Raw genomic sequence first — 21,673 nt, 5'->3', positions numbered from 1 at the left:
TTGTTATAATGCTATTTGTGTGAATTATGATGTGTGTGGATATTTGTGTGTACAATATAAATTTATATAATTTAATAATTAGGAAATAGAGATGGTTTGTTACATGTCTGTGTATTGTTATCATGTTATAATAACTTTTTGTTATAAAGTTAGTAAAACTTAAAAAAAAAAAATTTGTAAAGTTAATGATTGTCCAAGCATTTGATTGGTTATTTAGACACATAACGTGTAAGTTTATGTATGAATAAGTGTAGTTGTGTGTGTCAATAATTAATACAAAACTAATGAGTTTAGTTTAGTCATTTAGTTTAAATTTTTCTTTATAAATACAATAACAAATAGATAATAGCAATAGCATAAAAATAAAAATGTTAGATAAACTTAACAAAATAAGATGGTCATAGGCTCATAGCTACCCACATTGGCAATAGATACTCATAATGAACTATCATATAACAATTTAAAATTTGAAAATTTGTAGAAGAAAATTGTATAACTTTATGTATTAATTTTTTTTGTCGATAACTCGATATATTCAAGTTTATTTTTTATTAAAATTTTTTAATGACCCTCCTAAACAAAATTTCTAGAACCGCCACTGAATGAAACCTAACGAAAGGGGGAGCTGATCAAAATCAAAATTACCCTAAGTTTGAGGGTTGTAATTTTCAATTTAATACATTACTTACAACTTAAGTATCGCTTTAACCCATCTTCAAATAAAAGTCAAAAGCCTTTAGAAATGGTGCAACTTCAAATAAAAGTCAAAAGCCTTTCAAATAAAAGTCAAAAGCCTTTAAAAATTGTGAAGCACAGCCAAGTCCTATGGTCCTTTTCTGTATACAAGGAAAAAAAAATAACGAATGCCTTAATAATAATGATTTAAAAGATATTTTTAAAAATTTTAATGAAAAAAGAAAAAAATACCTGATTTTTAAAATATTTTTTAGAATGAAAACCTTCCTAAAGCAGTGAATTAACAAATGTAATAAGGGTTATTAAAAAAAAAAAAAAAAAAATGCCATGAGGCACCACAGGATCCATATATAAATTGCAAGAAAACGCTGAATCATTGCGCGCTTTCTACACATCTTCCAGGCAACTCTGACCTCTCTGTCTCACACACGCAAACTCCAAAACCTTAGATTAGAAGACTGAATAGACTTTCCTCCACCGTTGAACAGCTTAGGACCCTTTCGATCAGACAGAGATGATGAACATCTTCTCAAAGAAACCCACCCCCAAAGGTTCGTCTTCTAGTTCTATCCCCTCCCTTTTCTCCTTCTCATTCAATTCAAATTATACGCGTTTTTAAGTCACGGTTTCAGTTATTTGTTAAAAACAATCAATTAGTCTTTGAAAATTCGATCGTTGCAAGACTGAATTTTGTTTGACTTTTTGGGTTTTGTGGAGTAACTTGAATTATGGGTTTGCTTTATTTTGTTCTGATTTTGAGTTTGTGTGTGCTAATTGCAGAGGCTCTTAGGGAGAGCAAGAGAGAGATGACAAATGCTACTAGAGGTATACATATATTGTTATTATTTCCAAAAAGTTAACTTTTAATTACATTGAAGAATCATCATCATCAATCATCATTGTAGTTTATGCGTTTAGTATATTTGTAGATTGTTATGGAAGCTAAATTTTGTGATGTTGGGCTTAATGGGAGAGGCCTTGTGTTATAGATTAGGCATTGTGCCTTTCTGGGGTAGATTGGCATTGATTTATAGCTTTAAAATGATTGTTGGGTACTTTGAATTTTAATAACAAGTGTCACTTTTGAATTGGGGTGTGCAAGGAAGCTGAGTAAATTATTTTATTTCAGTTGTGGTGATCATCCACATGAGCTTGTGAACTTGTTTCAGTAGATTTTACGATTTCAAATGGATTCTTGCAACTGTTTATAGGATCAAGAACGGTAAAAATTGTGAAAACAAAGGTGCTTTCAGTAATCAAATAGAGTACTTGGTCACTTATATTAAAAAATTCTAAAATTGAAGCAAGAGTACATGGAAATTTGACTCAAGATGCTGTTATGTGGAGATTGTAACATAGATAGGCTAGTTCAAATACATTTCTAGTTTTATGTGGTGCATCTGGATGGAATGGAATCGATGCACGCTTGACGGAAACGTTCTTTGAATGGGTATCACACTCCTCTGCTCCTTCTACATACTCTTTGATGGAGTTCCTAGATTCCTTATGACTTAGCCATTCAATTTAATGACTTTTGCTCTCCTCTTTTCTATGTTTCTTTTCCATGCTTTGTTTTTCTTCTCTTTGGATGCTTCCTGTATATGCCTTTTTTGGTATTAATGAATTGCAATTATTATTAAAAAAAAAAGATAGGCCAGACCCAGTGAAAGAGTGCAAAATTAGCAAACAGATTTTGGAGATGCTTACTAGTGTGCCACCAATTGAGAATCTGTCTCGTTTAAAAAAAGAAAAAAAAAGAAAAATGCAGGTGATGGCTATGAACTAGATCTGTATTTTTTACCTTTTTCTTTACTTATCAAAACAAAACTAGAACTGTATTTGAAACTAGGTCCACTTGTACTCCTTAACTAGAGAAATAATCTATAACCATCCTTGTCTAGTTGCTACGGTGATGGATCCTTTATAAATTCTATCAAATAAAGAGGAAATTCTCGTCAGTGGTTGTTAGCTCCTCCAAATTGGGTTAAACTTGAAGTGGAGGGGCATCCTTGGATTTTTGGAGCTGAGCCATTATTTAGAGGAGCAGATCGAGTTGTTTGATTGGGTACCCTAACAATTGCTAACTGCTAACTCTTTTTTTGAGTATGTTGGGTGATGCCTAGGACCATTGACAGAGGTTCTTGCTTGTTGGAAAGGTTGGCTTGGTAGTAATGTGAGCTATAAAAATATGTTGGCTATTACACTGTGTTATGTGGACTCTGTGGCAAGAGTCTAATAATTTGACATTTAATGGTGTTATGTTTAACTGGAATTCACTGAAGTCTTTTCTTCTAATATCCTTGTATGATTGAGCTAATTTTCTTGGCAGTCTTCATTGTAAATTCCTTTTTATATTTCCTCACTCTTTAAAAATAGAAAGATGGACTAGTGGAAATACAAGGAAAGATAGGATTCAATTGCTTAAAAATTGGGGTGGTCCCTATCGATTAAAAGATGAGGGAGAGTCGCTTGAGATGTTTGGTCATGTTCAGATGAGAGTGATTAATGCACCGGTGAGAGGGTGAGTTGATTCAAGTGGAGGGAATTAAAAAAGGTCAAGGATAACAAAAAAATACAATAATAGAAGTAGTAAAAAAGGAAATGTCAATTGAAGAAGTAACAAAGAGTACAACTTTGGCAAAAAAGCATACCTGTGGTTGACCCTGACTAGTCTATTGTGGATCCATTACATTGGTAAGATTAGTGTGTTTAGTTCGGTTACTTTGCATAGTGAGTTGTTTCTTATTGATTTAGAAGTATTATTTGTTGTTTGACTTAGTCTTTTACCTGTACTTATAGTATTATTTTGTTTTACATTGGATATTGGAATGCCCATGATATTGTAGATGGGAAAACATAGCCTTATCACAAAGCATTATATTAATCTGATAAGTCATCAAAATTGGTTGAAGGGTATGTGACTCTCTTTTGGGATGTGGAATTTTATCATTTTGCTGCAACTGCTTCTTAAGCTCCTCATTTTATGGGATCAAATTACATTTTCTTTTTGCCTTTTTAAGTAGTGTTAACAGTTCATTGGTAAATTTTGTGGCCATGGCAATTTATCAATTCTTGAATAAATGTTTTTAATGTTTTTCCATGTGGATTCAGGTATAGAGAAGGAAATTGGAGCTTTGCAATTAGAAGTATGTGAAGAGCTTCCAAATTATCCTCATCTCCTCTTTCTAAGTTTGTGTTGTTATCTCTCACATAATTTTAAATCATGTTAGGAAAAGAAGCTTGTTGCTGAGATAAAGAGAACGGCTAAAACTGGAAATGAGGTATGTTCTGTTTCTTATTAGTCGACTAGATTCATGCCAGTCCTAAAATACTTGAGTTTGTGACATCTAATTTAGCTACAGTTCTTGTGTTACTTGAATCTTTCAGATTTATCATTTGCCTGTCCTATTTCTGTCTGTGTGTTCTGCAGGGAGCAACCAAAATTCTAGCTCGCCAGCTAATCAGGCTTAGGCAACAAATAGCAAACTTACAAGGTAGTCGAGCTCAAATGAGAGGAATAGCAACTCATACACAGGTGGACTGTCAAAGATCTGTCTGTGTTTTTTGATTTTTTCTTTTTCTTTTTCGGCTTTTTCTAGTGCATCTGTGCATGGTGCTTTAGCAACATTTTTCCTGTCTGCAGGCAATGCATGCACATTCGTCAGTTGCTGTGGGCATGAAAGGTGCCACCAAGGCAATGGCAGCCATGAATAAGGTTAGATGGTAATATTTACTAATATACACATACATGCGCGTGCGTGTGTGTGTGTGTAACTTTTGGTTATTGTTACACCACGCAAAATCTTTTTTTATTGGCAGTAATTTGTCAAAACCACCATCGCACGCGTGTGTGTAACTTTTGGTTATTGTTACACCACACAAAATCTTTTTTTATTGGCAGTAATTTGTCAAAACCACCATTGGATTATATGTGTTTAACACACTGTCATGCTTGTCAAATATTAAGGTGATTGGATTTAAGAGTCATCTCATTTGTAAATTGTTCAAATTTCTAGTTTTTATTTTTTTATTATTTAAAATACACCAAATGCTGGAATTTATAGATTAAATAGTAAACAACATCCAATTGATGTGAAATTTGACATGCATGATAAGAATTGGGAGAACATGTGATTTAATGATGAGATTGACAAAACATTAATTTAATGTATAGTTTTTGACTTGTGTGACTTTAGCAAAAGTTACACACACGCAATAATCTGTTACAAGATTCAAGATTTGACTGCAATAACATGATTTGATCTCAAAGAGACTTCTTAATGATTTATAATGAGTTGGTCAAAAGATCCTTTCTTTCACTTGATGTTTGTTTGATTACCATTTAGATGAAACCTTAAGTCGTACAATTGCACTTCATAAATAGCAGATGTTTTTGTTACTGATATATTTCTTTTGCAGCAAATGGCCCCTGCAAAGCAAGCAAAGGTGATACGGGAATTTCAGAAACAATCTGCCCAGATGGATATGACTGTAAGATTGTCCCCTGACTTTGTAGACTATACTATTATGGGAAATAAGTTTTTGTTTGCTTCTTGATTGCATATTTTGGAACTTAATGGTCTATTTTTGAGGGTTGCAGACTGAAATGATGTCAGATGCCATAGATGATGCCTTGGATGATGACGAGGCTGAAGATGAGACCGAAGAACTCACAAATCAGGCAGGCTTCTTTAATTGCATTTATTAATTGTACTTTTTAAAATAATTGCACTTGTTTATAGTTTTTTTCTTAAGTGAATTACCATTGGACTTATGAAATTTAGGAGTAGTTTAATCCTTTTACTTATCCAGGGATGTCCCTAATAGTTTTTAAATGACTTGTCTGTCTGAGTTTGATTGTCATTTTGTAATTGCATGCAATGGATTTGAACCAACCTGATAATTTTGAGCCACTAGTTACAGACTTCTGGGTTTCTGGTGGTAAAGCTAGAAAGATTGAGAAGAAATGATGTCAAATACCCTACGTTCTTACAAGTTTAGATGGACACCATATTAGGTTTATTTACTTTATAAATCATCAATTATAGGGTTTTGGAATGAGTAATGGCAAAATTTTCTTTTTATTTTCTCTTGCAGGTGCTAGATGAAATTGGTGTTGATGTTGCCTCACAGGTTGGTATCAGAAGCTATTCATTTCTGGACTTTGTTACCATTTGGTATTATTATTATTATTATTATTATTTTGTAACTAAGCTGATTTGGGTTATACTTGAACTCTTGGCAGTTGTCAGCAGCTCCCAAAGGAAGGATTGCCCAGAAAAGTGCTGATGCTGCCAGCAGGTATATAACACTGCTTGCCTTGTAACCTTCCCTGTATCCCCGACCCCCACAAAAAAGAAAAAAAAAATTGAAATCAGGGGTACATTTTAGTTTCTTTACAATTGTATGCCTTGTGACACATGATTTTTGAGGTTGATGAATTTGTATTTGACTATGAGAAAGATTTTTATGAAACTGAAAGTAAGACATGTTGATGGGTTTACAGCTGGGAAAAATGTAATCAGTTATTAAAATATTGAATTTAAACCTCTTTTTTGCTTGAACTGTGATAGGAAGCACTGCAATACTGTCTATGAAGGTCTTATTGTAGTGGTCAAAGGTTTAACTAAGTAAAATTCAGGGTCTCAAATGCTTAGGTGTTGGTTTTGTATTTGTCATGAAAAAAAAAATGTGAAATGCATTGATTTTGCTTAAAATATTGAGATAGTGATGATTTACGTGCCACTTGCTTATTAATTAGTTTAAGTAGCTAATGCTGTTTGAGAATTGATATTGCACCAGTATTGGCATGTTTGCTTCATCTAATTATCTATTCTTTTGTAGTATTTTGTTGTACATAATTGAATGTGATATTCATTGAGCATGAAGTTTAAATTCTCTGCAATTTAAAGTATTGATAAAAGGAAACTCTTTTTCCCCTGTACCCTTTGGATAAGGTGGTATAAAATTGGCCTATATATGGATTAGATATTTAGATGTACGTTTCAAAATATAGTTGTTTGAAAGGCTTTCTTAATGCTTAATATTTTAACTGTCATGTGCCTGTATTTAAGGAGTGTAACAGCTTTGTTTGTGTTGATTAAAACATGCTAATTGACTTCATCGTTTGTGGACTAGGTAAAGTTGAAATTCTTATATTTTTTGTGGCCATAGTGGACACATAAGGACACATAATTTATTAGGTGTTTTCATGTAAAGTCTATTTTCAAATTCTAAAAATACTATGAAATGCAAGGTAAAAGTTTTTTTTTTTTTTTTAAACTAGGTAAAAATTAAATCTACAGGCATGAATTATAGACTGCCATCTTTATTCTCTGACACTCTTCAAGTAACCCATTCAGATTCTCCTTTTTCTCTTTCATTTAAGACAAATGTCACCTGAGTGGCACTCAATCTTTGTCACTCTTTTTTACTTCAAGGTTGCAATTTTCTGTTTAATATATACCTATCAAAAAAAATTTCTGTTTAATATACGAATTAGTTAAATCATGTTTATTTATTGTGCCGTGTTTAGGTTTATTACTAAATTAATCGATGTTAATGTGTTGTTCTAAAGCACTTGTTTGTTCTTTTTCTTATAGACTATATATTTTTGATTGTTGTGGGAGGTGCATTGCATACCTACCAAAATAATTGTCTATTAGTTTTATGCAATAAATCGTATCTTCATTTTACCAACCCCCCACCCCCTAGGTGGGCAGGCGGGGAATTTCATTTGCAAATTGAGAACTGTGTTCATTTGCTCTACTCCTTCCTTGCTATTCAAAAAATAAAATAAAATTCTCTACTCTTTCCTGTTTTTGATCAACCATGGAATTTTGGCCCATGCAGTTCGGGAGTTGATGAGCTTGAGAAGCGGTTGGCAGCTCTTAGAAATCCATGAGCTGAAGATTGGATATTTGTGAGTTAGTGAATTTCTGCAAGGTAGTTTACTGTAGATATTCTATCTCCGTAGGATGCTACTCATTTCAGCATGTATCTTGAGATGCTATTTCATTGTTTTGTTCTGCATATTTTGTGGAATGCCATGGACAGTGATTCTCCATCACATTTGCAAAAAATGTAATGAGTCCTAAATCGAATTTTGTCAGGTTTGTTTTGGTTTTGTTTTGTTTTTTTTTTTTTTTTTTTTTTTTGTGTGTGTGGGGGGGGGGGGGGGGGGTGTGGTGGGTTGGGGGGGAGGTGGAAGTTGTGATAGCATAGTTAATATAGGATTATACTTACCCAAATTGAACTAAAAGAGTATCGTATCTTAGGTACGAATTGGCCATGCTTATGAAAAGCATCGTACGATACATGGATACATATGGAATGAATTGTATGTATCGGATGATGCATAGACATAGGCTCAAATTGAGTGTTTAGCTAAAAATTTTGCTTTGGATCAGATCCAATAAGTTATTGGACTTCTTTTTAACACAATTATTGGGTTATTCAATTATTGTGCTATTTTATAAAAATGTGGTATAAAACCCAAGTTTTACCCTTTCAATTTTAATATGCTACATCATAATATTACATATTAAAGAATAAATATAACCACACTTAATTAATTTTAATACCCATTTGAAAATCCAACTTAACTATGAGTTTATTTAGATGTTATTATGTGTGGTAGGATGTATTGAGTCTTAAGTAAAAAAGCCGATGTGTCAATTTCTTAATGAATGGTATAAAATATGAGTTTTACATTCTATCCTTATCAAATTCGGACTCTTTAATTAAACCCACTAAAATAAAATGTCGATGAGGGGTATTTTTTCCCCCTCTCTTTCCCCACAAAAGACAGCTATAGTTTATAGGAAGGTGCAAATATTTTTCTATACAATGAATAAAGTACAAATAATATAAATGTAAAAATATATTCTCTAAATATATATATATATATATATATATGTATATATATTGTTATTGATCTAAAAAGCCTGAATCGCAATAAAAAGAGAGAGATAGAGAATAAGTTAATGAAATAAATTGTAAAGGTTGAAAATGATGAAGAACGAAGTTGGATAAGAGAAAGATGTCAATGTGAGATGATTTTGTAAGATGATAAAATTATGCTAATATTGACTTGGACTATAGAGAATTAGAGGTGATGTTGATTAGGCGAAATGATGAAATATGAGAAAAAAAAAATTATATAAGGCCTAAAGCATTGTAGCTCAATTGGTTGATTCGACAACTCTTATTGTTTTATTGGAGATATCTCATATTCAAATCCCCTCACTTGTTTTAATATAGAACTAATATATATATATATATATATATATATAGTCTTATTTTAATTGTTATATTTTTGTTTCATTCGTTCAAATAGTTATATTTAAAAAATTATTATATAAGTAACGATTAAATAGTCTTTAGTTGAATATGTTCAAATTTATTAATAAATATATACTGATATAATATATATACACACAATAAATATATATTTTACATATATACATTTATGGATTTTTAAATGAATTTTATAATGTGTGTTTCTTACGATATATGATATGATATGGTTAATATACAATAAATAAAAAAAAATCAATTCACTATTTTAACAACTATGGCATATTATTCATTCACATGATTAAGTTTGTTTTGATATATATATATATATATATATATATATATATATATATATATATAAGTGGTAACCGGTAAGGATGCGTTTATGAAAACGGTAACCGGTTTGTTCGGCGGGTTTATAACTACTCCTTTGTAAGTTGGAACAATCAAGTAGTAGGGTTGATCAATTTTGGGAACATTTGGCTGTGTTGTGGAATGAACTAATTTTCATTAGTGAGGCGAGGGCGCCTTAAAGATTTTTATCTTTCTGTCAGGTCATTAACTTAACCTCATTTCTTTACCACAATGATTTATCTTCCTTTTTATTTCATTATAGTTTTTTTTTTTTTTTTTTTTGAATATTATTTCATTATAGTTTAGGACAACTTGGCACGGTACTATGAATTCCCAAAGTTTGAAGACTGTACTCACTCTTTTTTATTTATGTTTAAATCTTCTCTCTCTCTCTCTCAACTTTGTTTCAGTATTTCACAGTCTCCTTCTCAATTTTTCTTTCTCTAACGTGGAAAAAAAAGACAACTACTAACAACACTAATGAGCTATAAACGTGGAAAAATATAATTATTTTGTAATATGATATAATCCATAATTTATTGAAATTTTTTTTTGAAAAAAACTTATTCTCCTAAAAAAATTGATCTATTTCTAAAAGTATTTTTCAACTTTCTATCTATACAAATATATCACCCAATTATTTTAGGGTTATTTTTTTGTTTGTTTGAGATTTGATATTTGTAACCCAATAATGGAGGGACATGCAAAACAATATTAGATTTCCTCTTTTTCTTCACATGATTAGATTGTATCATATTTTAATTCTTCTGAATTTTCAAGTGCACCCTTTGTACCAGCTACATGCATCCTTAATTTCGAAAAGTGATGTCTAGTTTTTTGCCAACAGAAAAGGATATGACCACACAAAAAAAAAAAAAAAAAAAAGTAAAGTGAGGTTTAATAGGATAGAATCATCATGTACAAAAACTTATTTACAATAAGGTAAATAAAAAAAAAAAAAAAAACATTTTAAACAAACCTTACTTTAGCAAAATGATCAAATTTAATAGACCCTCACTTATACCAATTTCTACCAAAGACCAAATTGCCAAACAGTAATGTGCCATTGATTCCACCCATGTCCACTACACACATTCATTAATGTGACCATATACAAATCACCCACTTGTTATTACATTAATTTTATCAATGCTGTGAATTCCCTCACATAATCAATATAGTGTGTATACAAATTGAAAGTAAGTGAGTCACCTATATTGCCATGATGTTGTGGTCAAAGTTGGCGGCAAACTTGTTGAACTTGGCCAATTGTTTTTGACTTAGAGAAGATGGTTATTAGCATTTCAGGCAATGAACTTTAAATGGCTGTTGAAAATTATTAGATTGTTTCAGCTGCTATGCCCCAAAAATAGCAATTACTTTTGCACTCATTAGATAACATCAACTATATTGTACTGTGTTTAATAAGGAAAGAAATAGCAAAATCCAAAATTTTAAAAAAACCTTTAAAGATTCTTGACAGTTACAGATTCAATGGTGCATAGATGGGCAAATAAAACCACCATTAAAGATTCTTGACAATTAAAAAAAAATCTATTCAATCTCAAATAGATAAGAATTATACATGTTATTAATAAAAAATAACAATATGTTACGTAACTTTGGCACACAAAGTTTAAGGCAAAAAGTCTGTAATCGAATAGTATAACACTGTAAAGTGGTGGACTGTGCTAGTAGTGTTGGGCTGCTTCTTGCTGCACTAGGCCCAAGTTTTTAGATAAGGGAGTTGGGACCGATCCAGCTGCAACTCAATTTGGTTCGGCTTGTGCGCAAACTAAGCCTGGTTTGCCAGGAACGTGCTTGCGGTAGGCAGAGCTGTTTCAGACAAGTTGTGACAAACAGACATAATAATAAAAAAAAAAAATATTTGGCTACTTAGTAGGAAATGACCAAATAATCCCTAAACACAATCACAGTAATAATAATTACTTTTACAGAAAGAAGAGAACAGAACAAAAGGGAACAAATAGTAATATGTATGGGTTAATCAGAAGATGAAGAAATCAACTAAAATCTGATCCGTAGGAGCAAAACCAGAGAGGAAAGAACGTTCCTTCTCAACGCAATTAATCTCTCAGGAAAAGTTCTACCGTGGAGATTAACTGCCCTGAGAGAAATGGACCTGAATGGTTTATGCACAGAGACCCCTTTTGGTTTTAACAGAGAGCAGGATTTCGTAAGGGAGAGAGAGAATCAATCTACTGGTGCATGCCTACCGTCCTAATTCTCACTTTATTTTCTTTCTAGTTGTTTTCTTTCTTTCTCTCCCACTCGCTTTTTTTCTATTTCTTGGTATCTCTTTTCGAATTCTTATTTCTTAGTTATATCCCGTTGTTGCTCTGTTTTTTATTTACGGCAAGATCCTCTTTTTATAGTGCTTGCTGTGATCGGATTTTACTGTTTTAGCCCTTAACCTCCTTTGTCTGGTCTGGGTGTACTAGCCGATCACCACTGGTCCGTTTGTGTGCCACCCTCTCATCACCAGACAAAGAAGGGTATTTTGTTTGTTTGTCTGCCGTGATACCCTTTCTTGCTACGGTCTAGGTTCTTTCTCTCTCCCTATCCCTCATGGCATGCACCTAGTAGTTCCAACTCAGCTTGCTTCTTTTGGGTAGTAAGTCATCCCAGCAGGACACTTCCCCTAAAGAACCTAAGTCAAAACCTCAAAAATAGATTTTTCCCCTCTCCCCACTACCAAACCATGCCCTCTGAATCTCTGACCCCAGACCTCACCATGCCCTGTATTGGCTAGGTACAGGCTGGTGGTGCCTGGGCCTTACGCGTGCCTTCCTTTCATATGTTTCCAAAATCTGCTTGCTGCTCATTCGTCTTCCGTGGTCTGGAGGCTTGCCTGCATAGCCTACCGTTCGTTTTCTTTGACCCTTTATGTGGGCTGCTTTTCGATTTCCTGCTCCTCTCAGGAGCTGGACCTTATTTGATAATAGGCCTTATATTTCTTTGGCCCACTTCTTGATTGCCCTCATTTCCTGCCATATTATTCTGTTATTCCTACTGTAATGACTCAATTCTACTAGGCCTCTTTAGGCCAGCCGTTTACTCTTTCCCCCAGTGGCTTGGTATGACCATTGGTTTTCCTACTTATGGGCTCCTACGTCCCTTTTGTCTTTCTTTTGGGCATCCTTGGCCCACTTGCTTTCTTTGGGCTTCCTTGGCCCTTTTACTAACTTTGCATTCCCATGGGCTTTTACTAACTTCATTGGGCTTCCTTGGCCCAATTATCTTATTCTCATTCTTGGGGTTCATAGGCTTGCCATTAACCCCTTACTTTCTTTGTTTGCATTACTTTGGGCCTGCGACGACCCTTTCTCACTTTTTTACATCATATACTGTCCATGAGTATGCCATTTCTCTCTTTCCGGGCTTCTTTAAGCCCACTTGCCTCTTTAAGTCCCATTTGTTTATTTCATGGGCCTGTAATCCATTATTCCTGCCGCTTGGACCTAATGGTTTTGCCATCTGCTTGCCAATTCTTTGCTGCCCTTGTCGTTGGGCTTTCTTCTTTCTACTTGGATTTTCACAAATGACCCTCAACAAACATTATGATCAATACTTAGAGCAATTTCTTAATCACGATTGATTGAATTAATTTCTAACCTTTTCATCAAGGGTATATAGCCAATAATGTTGATTTCTAATTTCTGCACTCCTCTGGCAGAAAAGAAATAGGGAAAAATAAGAAGTGAATGTGAATATACAAAGAGACAATTAAAAAGATATAGTAAGGATAACTAGCAAAATGATGTGTTTTTTTCAAGAGAAATAAATTGATGTGACTAAATAATGGTTGCAAAATTATATTGAAATAGTTTGCTTAAAGCTTTGTTTGGATTCTCTTGCCTTTGCTTTTTTTTTTTTTTTTGAACTAGCGCCTCTTGCACTGTTCCCATGAACAGTACATTTAGGCCAATGAACAGTAACCCACGCCTCCACAGTAATTTTTTTTTTTTTTCCATTTTTCAGCAAAATAAGCAGTATTCAAACGCACACTAATTCATCAAATGAAATGACATAATTTTTCAATATTTTAAAATGTAAACTTGTCACAAATTTATATAACCACATAATGAGCTCGTTTGTTTAGGCGTATTGAGAGAGCTAAACGCTAGTTTATCAAATCGCAGGAATCAGGATATGTTTGGCTGGGTGAAATTTGTGGGTTTGCGTTTTTGAATTAGCAGATTTTTGCGTTTCAGGAAAGGCAATTTCCCATTGCGATTTCGATATTGCGCAATTTGCAAATTGTGATTTCGCCAATATTTTTTGCTGAAAACCATAAATAGCCTCCAGTCCTCTCCCTTCACCATATATATCCTCAGTCCTCTGCCTCAACGCATCAGCTTCACAAGGATTGGTTCTCTCTTCTTTGATTTTGCTCTGGTTTGTGTATCGTCATTCTTCATCACAATTCTAGGTAACTATTCTCTATTACCCATCTTTGAATTTATGATATAGATTTGGACTTTTGGCATGTTGGTTTACACTATTATATAAATATAGATATAAATAGATATAGATATAGATAGATACCTGGATCAAAAAAAAAAAAAAAAGAAGAAGATATAGATAGATATAAATATCCATATAGATTATAATATAAATATAGATATAGATATAGACATAAAATAGATAATAATATTAAAAACATTTCAAATATATCTTAATTAAAAATAATATAATAACTTTGTCAAATTTGTTACAGAAATTAAGTAGAGACATTATCTTATTATTTCAGTTAATATATATATATATATACATTTTTCTCATTAAAAAAAAAATATATATATATATATATATATATACTACATTTTTTTTTTTGAGAAAAAGATAAGCGATATATATACATTTTTAATGACGTATGTAAGCATCTTGCACGTGACACAACCCTAGTATATATGATGTTTTCATTAAAAAAAGAAAAGAAAGAAATGCTGGTTTGTTTTGTTCATCCCACACTCTAACTCAGCGTCTCAAAACCAAGAAAGGAAGCAAAAAAAAAAAAAAAAAAAAAAAAAAAAAGCGATTATCTGAACTCTAGATCATCATCATCATGTCATCTCGCGGTTCTAGATCCAGTGGTTTCTTTCTTTATTTCAATTTATTATATTTGATCTCTCGACCCTCATTATGAAATTGAAATTCTTTGCTCTCTCGACCCTCTATAATTTGGGATTTGAAGTATCTTATATATATTGCTTTGTTAATGTGTGGCCTAAGGCACACATTAATCGGACTTTATATATATATATATATATATATATATATATATATATATTTGCGTGGTTTCTCAGTGTAATATGAATTGATTATTATTATTGTTGGTTGGTTGTTTTTTTTTATAAATTAAAAAAAAAATGTTGTCGTTGTTCGTGTGTTTCATGGAATGGATTGTCTCTGTTTAGAATTTACATACATATAAAAAATGTTGAATTTACAGGGAGCAGAGGCTTCTCTTCAGGTTCAGGGGTTTTGGCATTCGTGGTCGTCGTGCAAGAGACAGCGACACATTGAGTACGTACTCTTCCCTTGTTAGTAATAGTATACATGCTCTTCAGATCACGCACTTTTCCCATATACGCATATTCATTCATACTCATCATGCACACACACTTTTTCCTTTTTTTCTCAAATCCTTTTCTTTTTTCTTTGACTTTCAACAATTATATTTATTATTATTATTTTTTTTAATGAAGACGTGGAGGTAAATGAACTTGAAGATCTTAGTCGCCGTTTTTACGAATCTGTGGGTCAGTATTATTGTTCTTGTTGTTGGTTCATTGGTTTGTTTATCATCAGTGCCAAAATCAAATCATGGAATTATTTATATTTGTTGTATTGGCTTCAATTTTGATGTTATAGCCTCCAGAGCTGCTGCAAAGGAAGGCAAGCCATTGGGTAAGTTTCGCCTTTTCCTTGTTGCTTTTTATGCTCTTCAGACCACCCGCTTTATCATCTACATATATATACATACACTTTTACTATGATTTTCTCAATTCCTTTTCTTTTTTCTTTGACTTTCAACAATTATATTTATTATTATTATTTTTTTAATGAAGACGTGGAGATAAATGAACTTGAAGATCTTCATAGCCGTTCTCATGAAGTTGACGGTCAGTATTATTGTTGTTGTTGGTTCATTGGTTTCTTCATCATCAGTGCCAAAATCAAATCATGGAACTATTTATATTTGTTGTATTGGTTTCAATTTTGATGTTATAGCCTCCGGAAAATGGAATCCTCTAGGATTTGTTAAACTTACCGGTGCTGCTGCTGCAAAGGAAGGCAAACCATTGGGTAAGTTTTGCCTTTTCCTTGTTGCTCTTTATGCTCTTCAGACCACCCACTTTATCATCTATATACACACACATACATACACTTTTTCTATGATTTTCTCAATTCCTTTGTTTTGAACTATGGGCAAAAGCTATGTATCTTCTATAATTTTACTACAGTTTAATATTATATTAGTGGTATCCTCTCATCCGCTGCATCCTGTTTTTTCTCGTGGACAGCTATACCTTCATGACCTTAGACAAATGCTTATACCTCCAAGCCCTCATAGGTGCAACTATATCAATAACACCATCCAAGAGGTATGTTTTTCTTCTTTCTATGGCCCAGTTTTTAAGTGCAGTCATAGTCACAGTCGTAATTAGGTGACAACATTTTCATCATTCTAGACTAGGCTCAGCATATATAGTTGGGTTATGTTTGTTTTCAAAGCTCATCCTCGACTCTTTCTGTTACCATTCCCAACTTTCAGTTTAGACTTCTAAAATGTTTGCTCAATTTGTTGAACTTTGGCTTTGGGCAACATCCCTGTAGCTCAATTGTACCTTATGAAGTTTTCAATAGAGTCCCCAACTATCAAATTATAAGGCTTGACTTGACTTTATTTGTGTAAGCACATTCGTATCATCAAACCCTTGCAAATATGTTTTGTTTGGCGAAGACTGCTTTTCTCCTACTACCTTGTTGTCAAATGCTTGCAAATGTTTGGTTTGGTGATGGCTTCTTTTCTTCTATTTTTTTGTTAGTTGATCTCACATTTTTTACTGTAATGCAGTTTGTGAGCAAAGTGGGGGAGGACTATGAATACGGGGAACATCATGAATACTTGCGAGCCTACTATTGTGGATTAAACAAAGGTGACTGACCTTGATGGCCAATGTCTAACTTTTATCATGTATTTGGAAGATTTCTTTTCAACAATTTTGTTACTAGAACTCTAGGTTTAACTGTGTTAAGACAATCTCTTTTCATTGTCAATTTTTTTTTTTCTTTTGTGATATATAAATATCTCTAGCAGCATGTGCACAGGCCGCTAGAGATTATTATTTATATGAAGTAGAAGCAATATAGCTGATTACTCCTATAAAAAATATATATATTTATATATATATAGAGCTGATTACTCTTCTTCATAGATAGATAGATAAATATGATATGTGATGATCATTAATTTTTTAAATATCTTTTTGATTGTTCACTCTTAGGGATTCATCTTTCTAATGTTTCCTTCAAATTTTATTATACTACACTTTTATTATTATATTCTTTTTTGTTTGTTTTCATTACATTTATTTATGAATTTCAAAATATAAAAGACCCATGTGCTTTTCATGAAATGATTTGTCTACATAAATAATACAATTCTCTACTTATTTATTTTGTTGTATTGGCTTCATTTTTATATGGAGCGGAGGGGAGAAACAAATGAGTTGATTTTGCCATTTCCTTGTTACTCTAGATGCTCTTCACAGACTTTACTGTGTACATACATACACACACAGACACTTGCACCTCAACTATTTTTGTTCTCAATTCCTTGTTTCTTTTTGAGCTATGGGCAAAGTTGTGTATCTTTTATGATTTTATGTTTAATCCATGTTTAGTAATTTTAAAAGTGGTATTGAATGCATGGCAAGTCTGTCTTGCTCAAGCTATGTTCTGTTTTTCTTGTGTGGACAGCAATTGATGAAAACATGCAGACAAAACAACAAGGTCTTGCTGGCAATTCTAACCATGACCTTTTGGATATGCATGACCTGATGTTTGCAATTATATGACTAATGCTATGTAAAAGGTATTTTTTCCTCTTTCTATGGCCTAGTTTTTAAGTGCTAGATGCTGTTATCATTGGTTACCTCATACTAGCAAATATTCCTTCACTTTGAGCCATTCACCTCATTATCAACGGTGCCTTTGGTTTGCAGTCATAGTTAGGTGATGATTTTGCATCATTCTTTCTACCAATTCGTAACATAGTTTGGTTAAGTGAATTTGTTTAATCTTTGTGAGAATCACATAATCAAATCCATCGCCCCTTCCCAACTTTCAACCTAGCCACTTTGTGTACACACATTCGTATTGTTCAAATGCTTGATATTTTTATGTACTTTAAAGCAAGCAAATATTTGGTGATGACTTCTTTTCTCTTCCTCCTGTGGTAATGAATCTAATTTATATATATATATATATATAAAATCAAAGCCTTTGATTTTTAGTTGACCTCTTCACAATTTTACACATTAGCATTATTTAAAAAAAAAAAAAAAAAAAAAAAAACTCTTTTTTCCCATCAAATACAAATTACAAAACCCAATGCTTCTTAAAAACAAAAACCAAAAAATCTCTCTTCTCATCTCTCACACTAACATCTCCTTCCCCCAAACCTAAAATTCTCTCTCCCGACTCTTTTCAAGAGATCCTGTCTCCCTCTTTCGAAGCAGCTACCCTATCCCTCTTTTCTCAACCTTTCAACCCCAATCTCTCTGCCAATTCACATCCATTTCTCTTATATTTTCTCAGGGCTTAGACACTCTACCCGAACCTCTGACCAATAATTATATATAAAACCGAAGCATCTAACTTTTGGTTGACCTCTCCATAATTTTATACATCAGCATTATTAAAAAATAATAATAATAATAAATCTCTTTTTTTTTTCCCCATCAAGTACAAATTACAAAACCCAATACTTCTTTAAACAAAAAAAAAAAAAAAAAAAAAAAAAAAAAAAAAAAAAAAAAAAAAAAAAAAAACTCTTTTCTCATCTTTCATGCTAACATCTCCTTCCCCCAAACCTAAAATTCTCTTTCCTGACTCTTTTCAAGAGATCCTATCTCCCTCTTTCAAAGCAGCTACCCTTTCCCTCTTTTCTCAACCTTTCAACCCCAATCTCTTTGTCAATTCACATCTGTTTCTCTTCTATTTTCTTAGGGCTCAAACCCAGACTCTACCCGAACCTCTGACCAATAATTATATATAAAATTGAAGCCTTTGATTTTTGGTTGACCTCTCCACAATTTTACCCATCAGCATTATTAAAAAAAAATAATAATAAATCTCTTTTTTTCCCATCAAATACAAATTACAAAACCCAATACTTCTTAAAAAAAAAAAAAAAAAAAAAAAAAATCTCTTATCATCTCTCACGCTAACATCTCCTTCCTCCAAACTTGAAATTCTCTCTCCCGACTCTTTTCAAGAGATCATGTCTCCCTCTTTCAAAGCAGCTACCCTCTCCCTCTTTTCTCAGCCTTTCAACCCTAATCTTTCTGTTAATTCACATCTGTTCTTTTCTATTTTCTCAGGGCTCAAACACAGACTCTACCCAAACCTTTGACCAATAATTTTTTTAGGTTTTATTGTTAAAACCGAACTTTAGTATTTTTTTTTTTTTTGAAAGTGGACTGACTTTTATTAAATTTTAAGCATATCCAGATACAAAGCTTCTCGTGCAGGAGGAGGGGATTCCTCCAGCCAAACACTCTCATCAACTAACCCTCTAGCATACTTTGCCAAACAATGAGCCACTTCATTGGCTGTACGGCTAACCCACCCAACGGACACAACACGTAGACCAGCACACAAACACTTTATATCTTCATACAAGTGCCCAAGCCGTGACCCATTAGGCTGTGACCGTAAAATCCTCTGCATAACTGAGACGTTATCCCCCTCTACCAGCAGCTCGGTGAAACCCGCATCCACAGCGAACTCCAAAGCGTTGCGGCAAGCCAACACCTCAGCCTCCTCACTACCCGAAACCGGTGGTCCTTTTGCTGCCATGGCTGCCATTACTTCTCCTTCCCCGTTGCGAATTACTGCCCCGAAACCCGACGCATTTAGTTCATCGAAAATGGCTGCATCAAAGTTTAGTTTAAACCCATTTCTTGGCGGTGGCCTCCACTGAACTTCTCTGGCAACCTGTCTTCGAGTAACCAAGTGTTGTTGGGCTTCGAGTAAAATATTTACATAGAATTGAAGTAATGAATTGGTCTAAGACTTAAACCAGAAAATGCATATTAGCCTTTTTCTTCTGCTACCAACAAAGTTTGTCATATGATTCACCATGTACTAGTAATTGTTTTTGCTTTTCAAATAGCATGCATAAGTTACAATTTGATTATGCTTTATCCTGGAAAGAGTTGTAGTAGTTCAAGTTCACAATTGATTATGACAAATTCTAATTGTATAAAATTTATCATATGATATATTCATGATATGCTATATAGGAATGGCAATAGGTTAGGTTCGGGTCGGGTTTTTCCATACCCGGGCCTTCGCGGGTTTGGGGTTAAGAAAAAAACCCGTTTAATAAATGGGCCGGGTCCAGCCTAGTCAAGCCCAAAATTAGAACACAAACTTCGATTTATGATTTTCCAGCCCAAAATCACAAACACAAACACAAATCCAAACACGATCACAAACATAAACACAAATGTCAGATCTATGATTTTCCCTTTCAAAATCACAAACCAAACACAAATTTTAGATCAATGATTTTCCCTTTCAAAATCACAAACACAAACTCACATTGAGACGAACTGAACCCAGAAAAAAGAATAAAGAAAAAAATGGAGATTGAGGTGGAGTGAGGCTGTGAGGCCATAGGCGAGGAAGATGAGAGGGGCAGAGGGCTGTGTGACAGTGTGAGATCGGCGACGGTGAGGACGAAATGGAGTTGAGAGAGTAGAAAGTTGTAGGCTTGTGATCGTGTGGTGACAGTGTGAGATCAACGACGACGATTGCCTGTGCTTGACTGCTTGTGGGATTGTGGGGCTTGTGGCCATGTGGGATAGTGAGTGAGAGAGCTAAGACAGAGTGAGTGAGATTGTGAGCTGGAGATGTCAGGCTGAGGGCATGAATTGAAATAAGATCAGATTACGAGAGGCAGTTGGGTTAGGGACATAGGGTTTACATTACAACTACATATATAAGGGGGGTTTTTTTGTAATTTTAGGGTAACCATGTCATATTTGGGTCGGGTTTCGAGTTTTTTTATAAAAACCCGAACCCGACTTGGACCTGCTTCAAGTTTTTTTTTTTTTAAAACCCATACCTGACCCTATTCTTTATCGGGCCGAGTAAAATCCGGCCATTAGGGTTGGGCTGGGCCGGGTATCCACGGGTCAGATTTAAATTGCCATCCCTAATGCTACATCTTTGTATATAAATCATTTTGAGGTCTTGGTGTGTGTGAGTATAGCATTTTGTCTTTGATTTAGATATTTGGGTTGATTGTCTTTGATATAAATGTTTGGATTATTGGTTTTGATTAAGGTTGAATGATGATGAAAAATGAAAAGAATTGCACAATCAAAAAGATCTACGAACCCACTTATAGAAGAAGCAAAGAAGGTAAAGAAAGATTGGAATGGGTTTTTCGGTATTGGTTTCTTTTGAATTGTATGTATATTGAATTTTGGTTTGTGTGTGTGATTCAAATTTGAGAAAATTTTTAGTTGAAATTTTAGATATAGTAAGTTTGGATAAATTGGATTATGATTTATGTAGATATAAGGATTCATAAAAATCCTATTTTCTTGGTTAGGACTTAAATTCTCTGAAACTTTTGTTCAATAATTGATAGTGAGGACTGAGGTGTCTTGAAGCCATACAGTAAACCAACTTTTCAACAAACCTCTTTCATATATTATGATTAAATTAAAAGGATCCGTTTGATTATGAGGTATGTTGACTGAATTCTAAGTTTGAAATTTTTTGATATAAAACTTTTCTATACATAGCATGAGTTAGCAACTAATATTTTATTATAATGCAATTTATGAGACAAGGTGGGAAGGATTATAATTGCAAAGAAAGTCATGAGCTCTAAGAGCATCCACAGCCAGAAATTCTATCCCATTCTATTTTACCATCTCAAAAAACCACTTTATCAATTATACAATACAATTTTACAATACTCCCAACATCCCAACTTTTATTTTCCTATTTTACTTATTAAAATAATATTTCTACACAATAAAATAATATATCT

At 33.3% G+C, this 21,673-nt stretch overlaps 1 protein-coding gene across 1 annotated transcript; it reads left to right on the top strand.

Annotated features, from left to right (window-relative positions):
- Window positions 1–1,058: 1,058 nt before the first annotated feature.
- LOC126698500 (vacuolar protein sorting-associated protein 2 homolog 3) lies at window positions 1,059–7,807 on the top strand. The gene is made up of 11 exons (XM_050395772.1): window positions 1,059–1,247; window positions 1,477–1,521; window positions 3,808–3,842; window positions 3,927–3,977; window positions 4,127–4,231; window positions 4,340–4,411; window positions 5,116–5,187; window positions 5,297–5,377; window positions 5,794–5,829; window positions 5,942–5,997; window positions 7,549–7,807. The coding sequence occupies exons 1-11, from the start codon at window positions 1,211–1,213 to the stop codon at window positions 7,598–7,600; spliced, it is 642 nt and encodes a 213-aa protein (XP_050251729.1). The 5' UTR covers window positions 1,059–1,210; the 3' UTR covers window positions 7,601–7,807.
- The last annotated feature ends 13,866 nt before the right edge of the window (window positions 7,808–21,673 follow it).

Source organism: Quercus robur, chromosome 9 (assembly GCF_932294415.1).
Source record: "Quercus robur chromosome 9, dhQueRobu3.1, whole genome shotgun sequence".
NCBI lineage: Eukaryota > Viridiplantae > Streptophyta > Magnoliopsida > Fagales > Fagaceae > Quercus > Quercus robur.
The sequence above is the reverse complement of the archived record's forward strand: the minus strand, read 5'-3'. Positions and strand labels throughout refer to the sequence as shown.

Bases quoted from the DNA above. Each gene is read 5' to 3' on its own strand.
- LOC126698500 (XM_050395772.1), top strand. From the start codon at position 1,211: ATGATGAACATCTTCTCAAAGAAACCCACCCCCAAAG. The intron at 4,412-5,115 runs GTTAGATGGTAA...TTTCTTTTGCAG, and splicing joins CAATGGCAGCCATGAATAAG to CAAATGGCCCCTGCAAAGCA. The intron at 5,998-7,548 runs GTATATAACACT...TGGCCCATGCAG, and splicing joins AGTGCTGATGCTGCCAGCAG to TTCGGGAGTTGATGAGCTTG.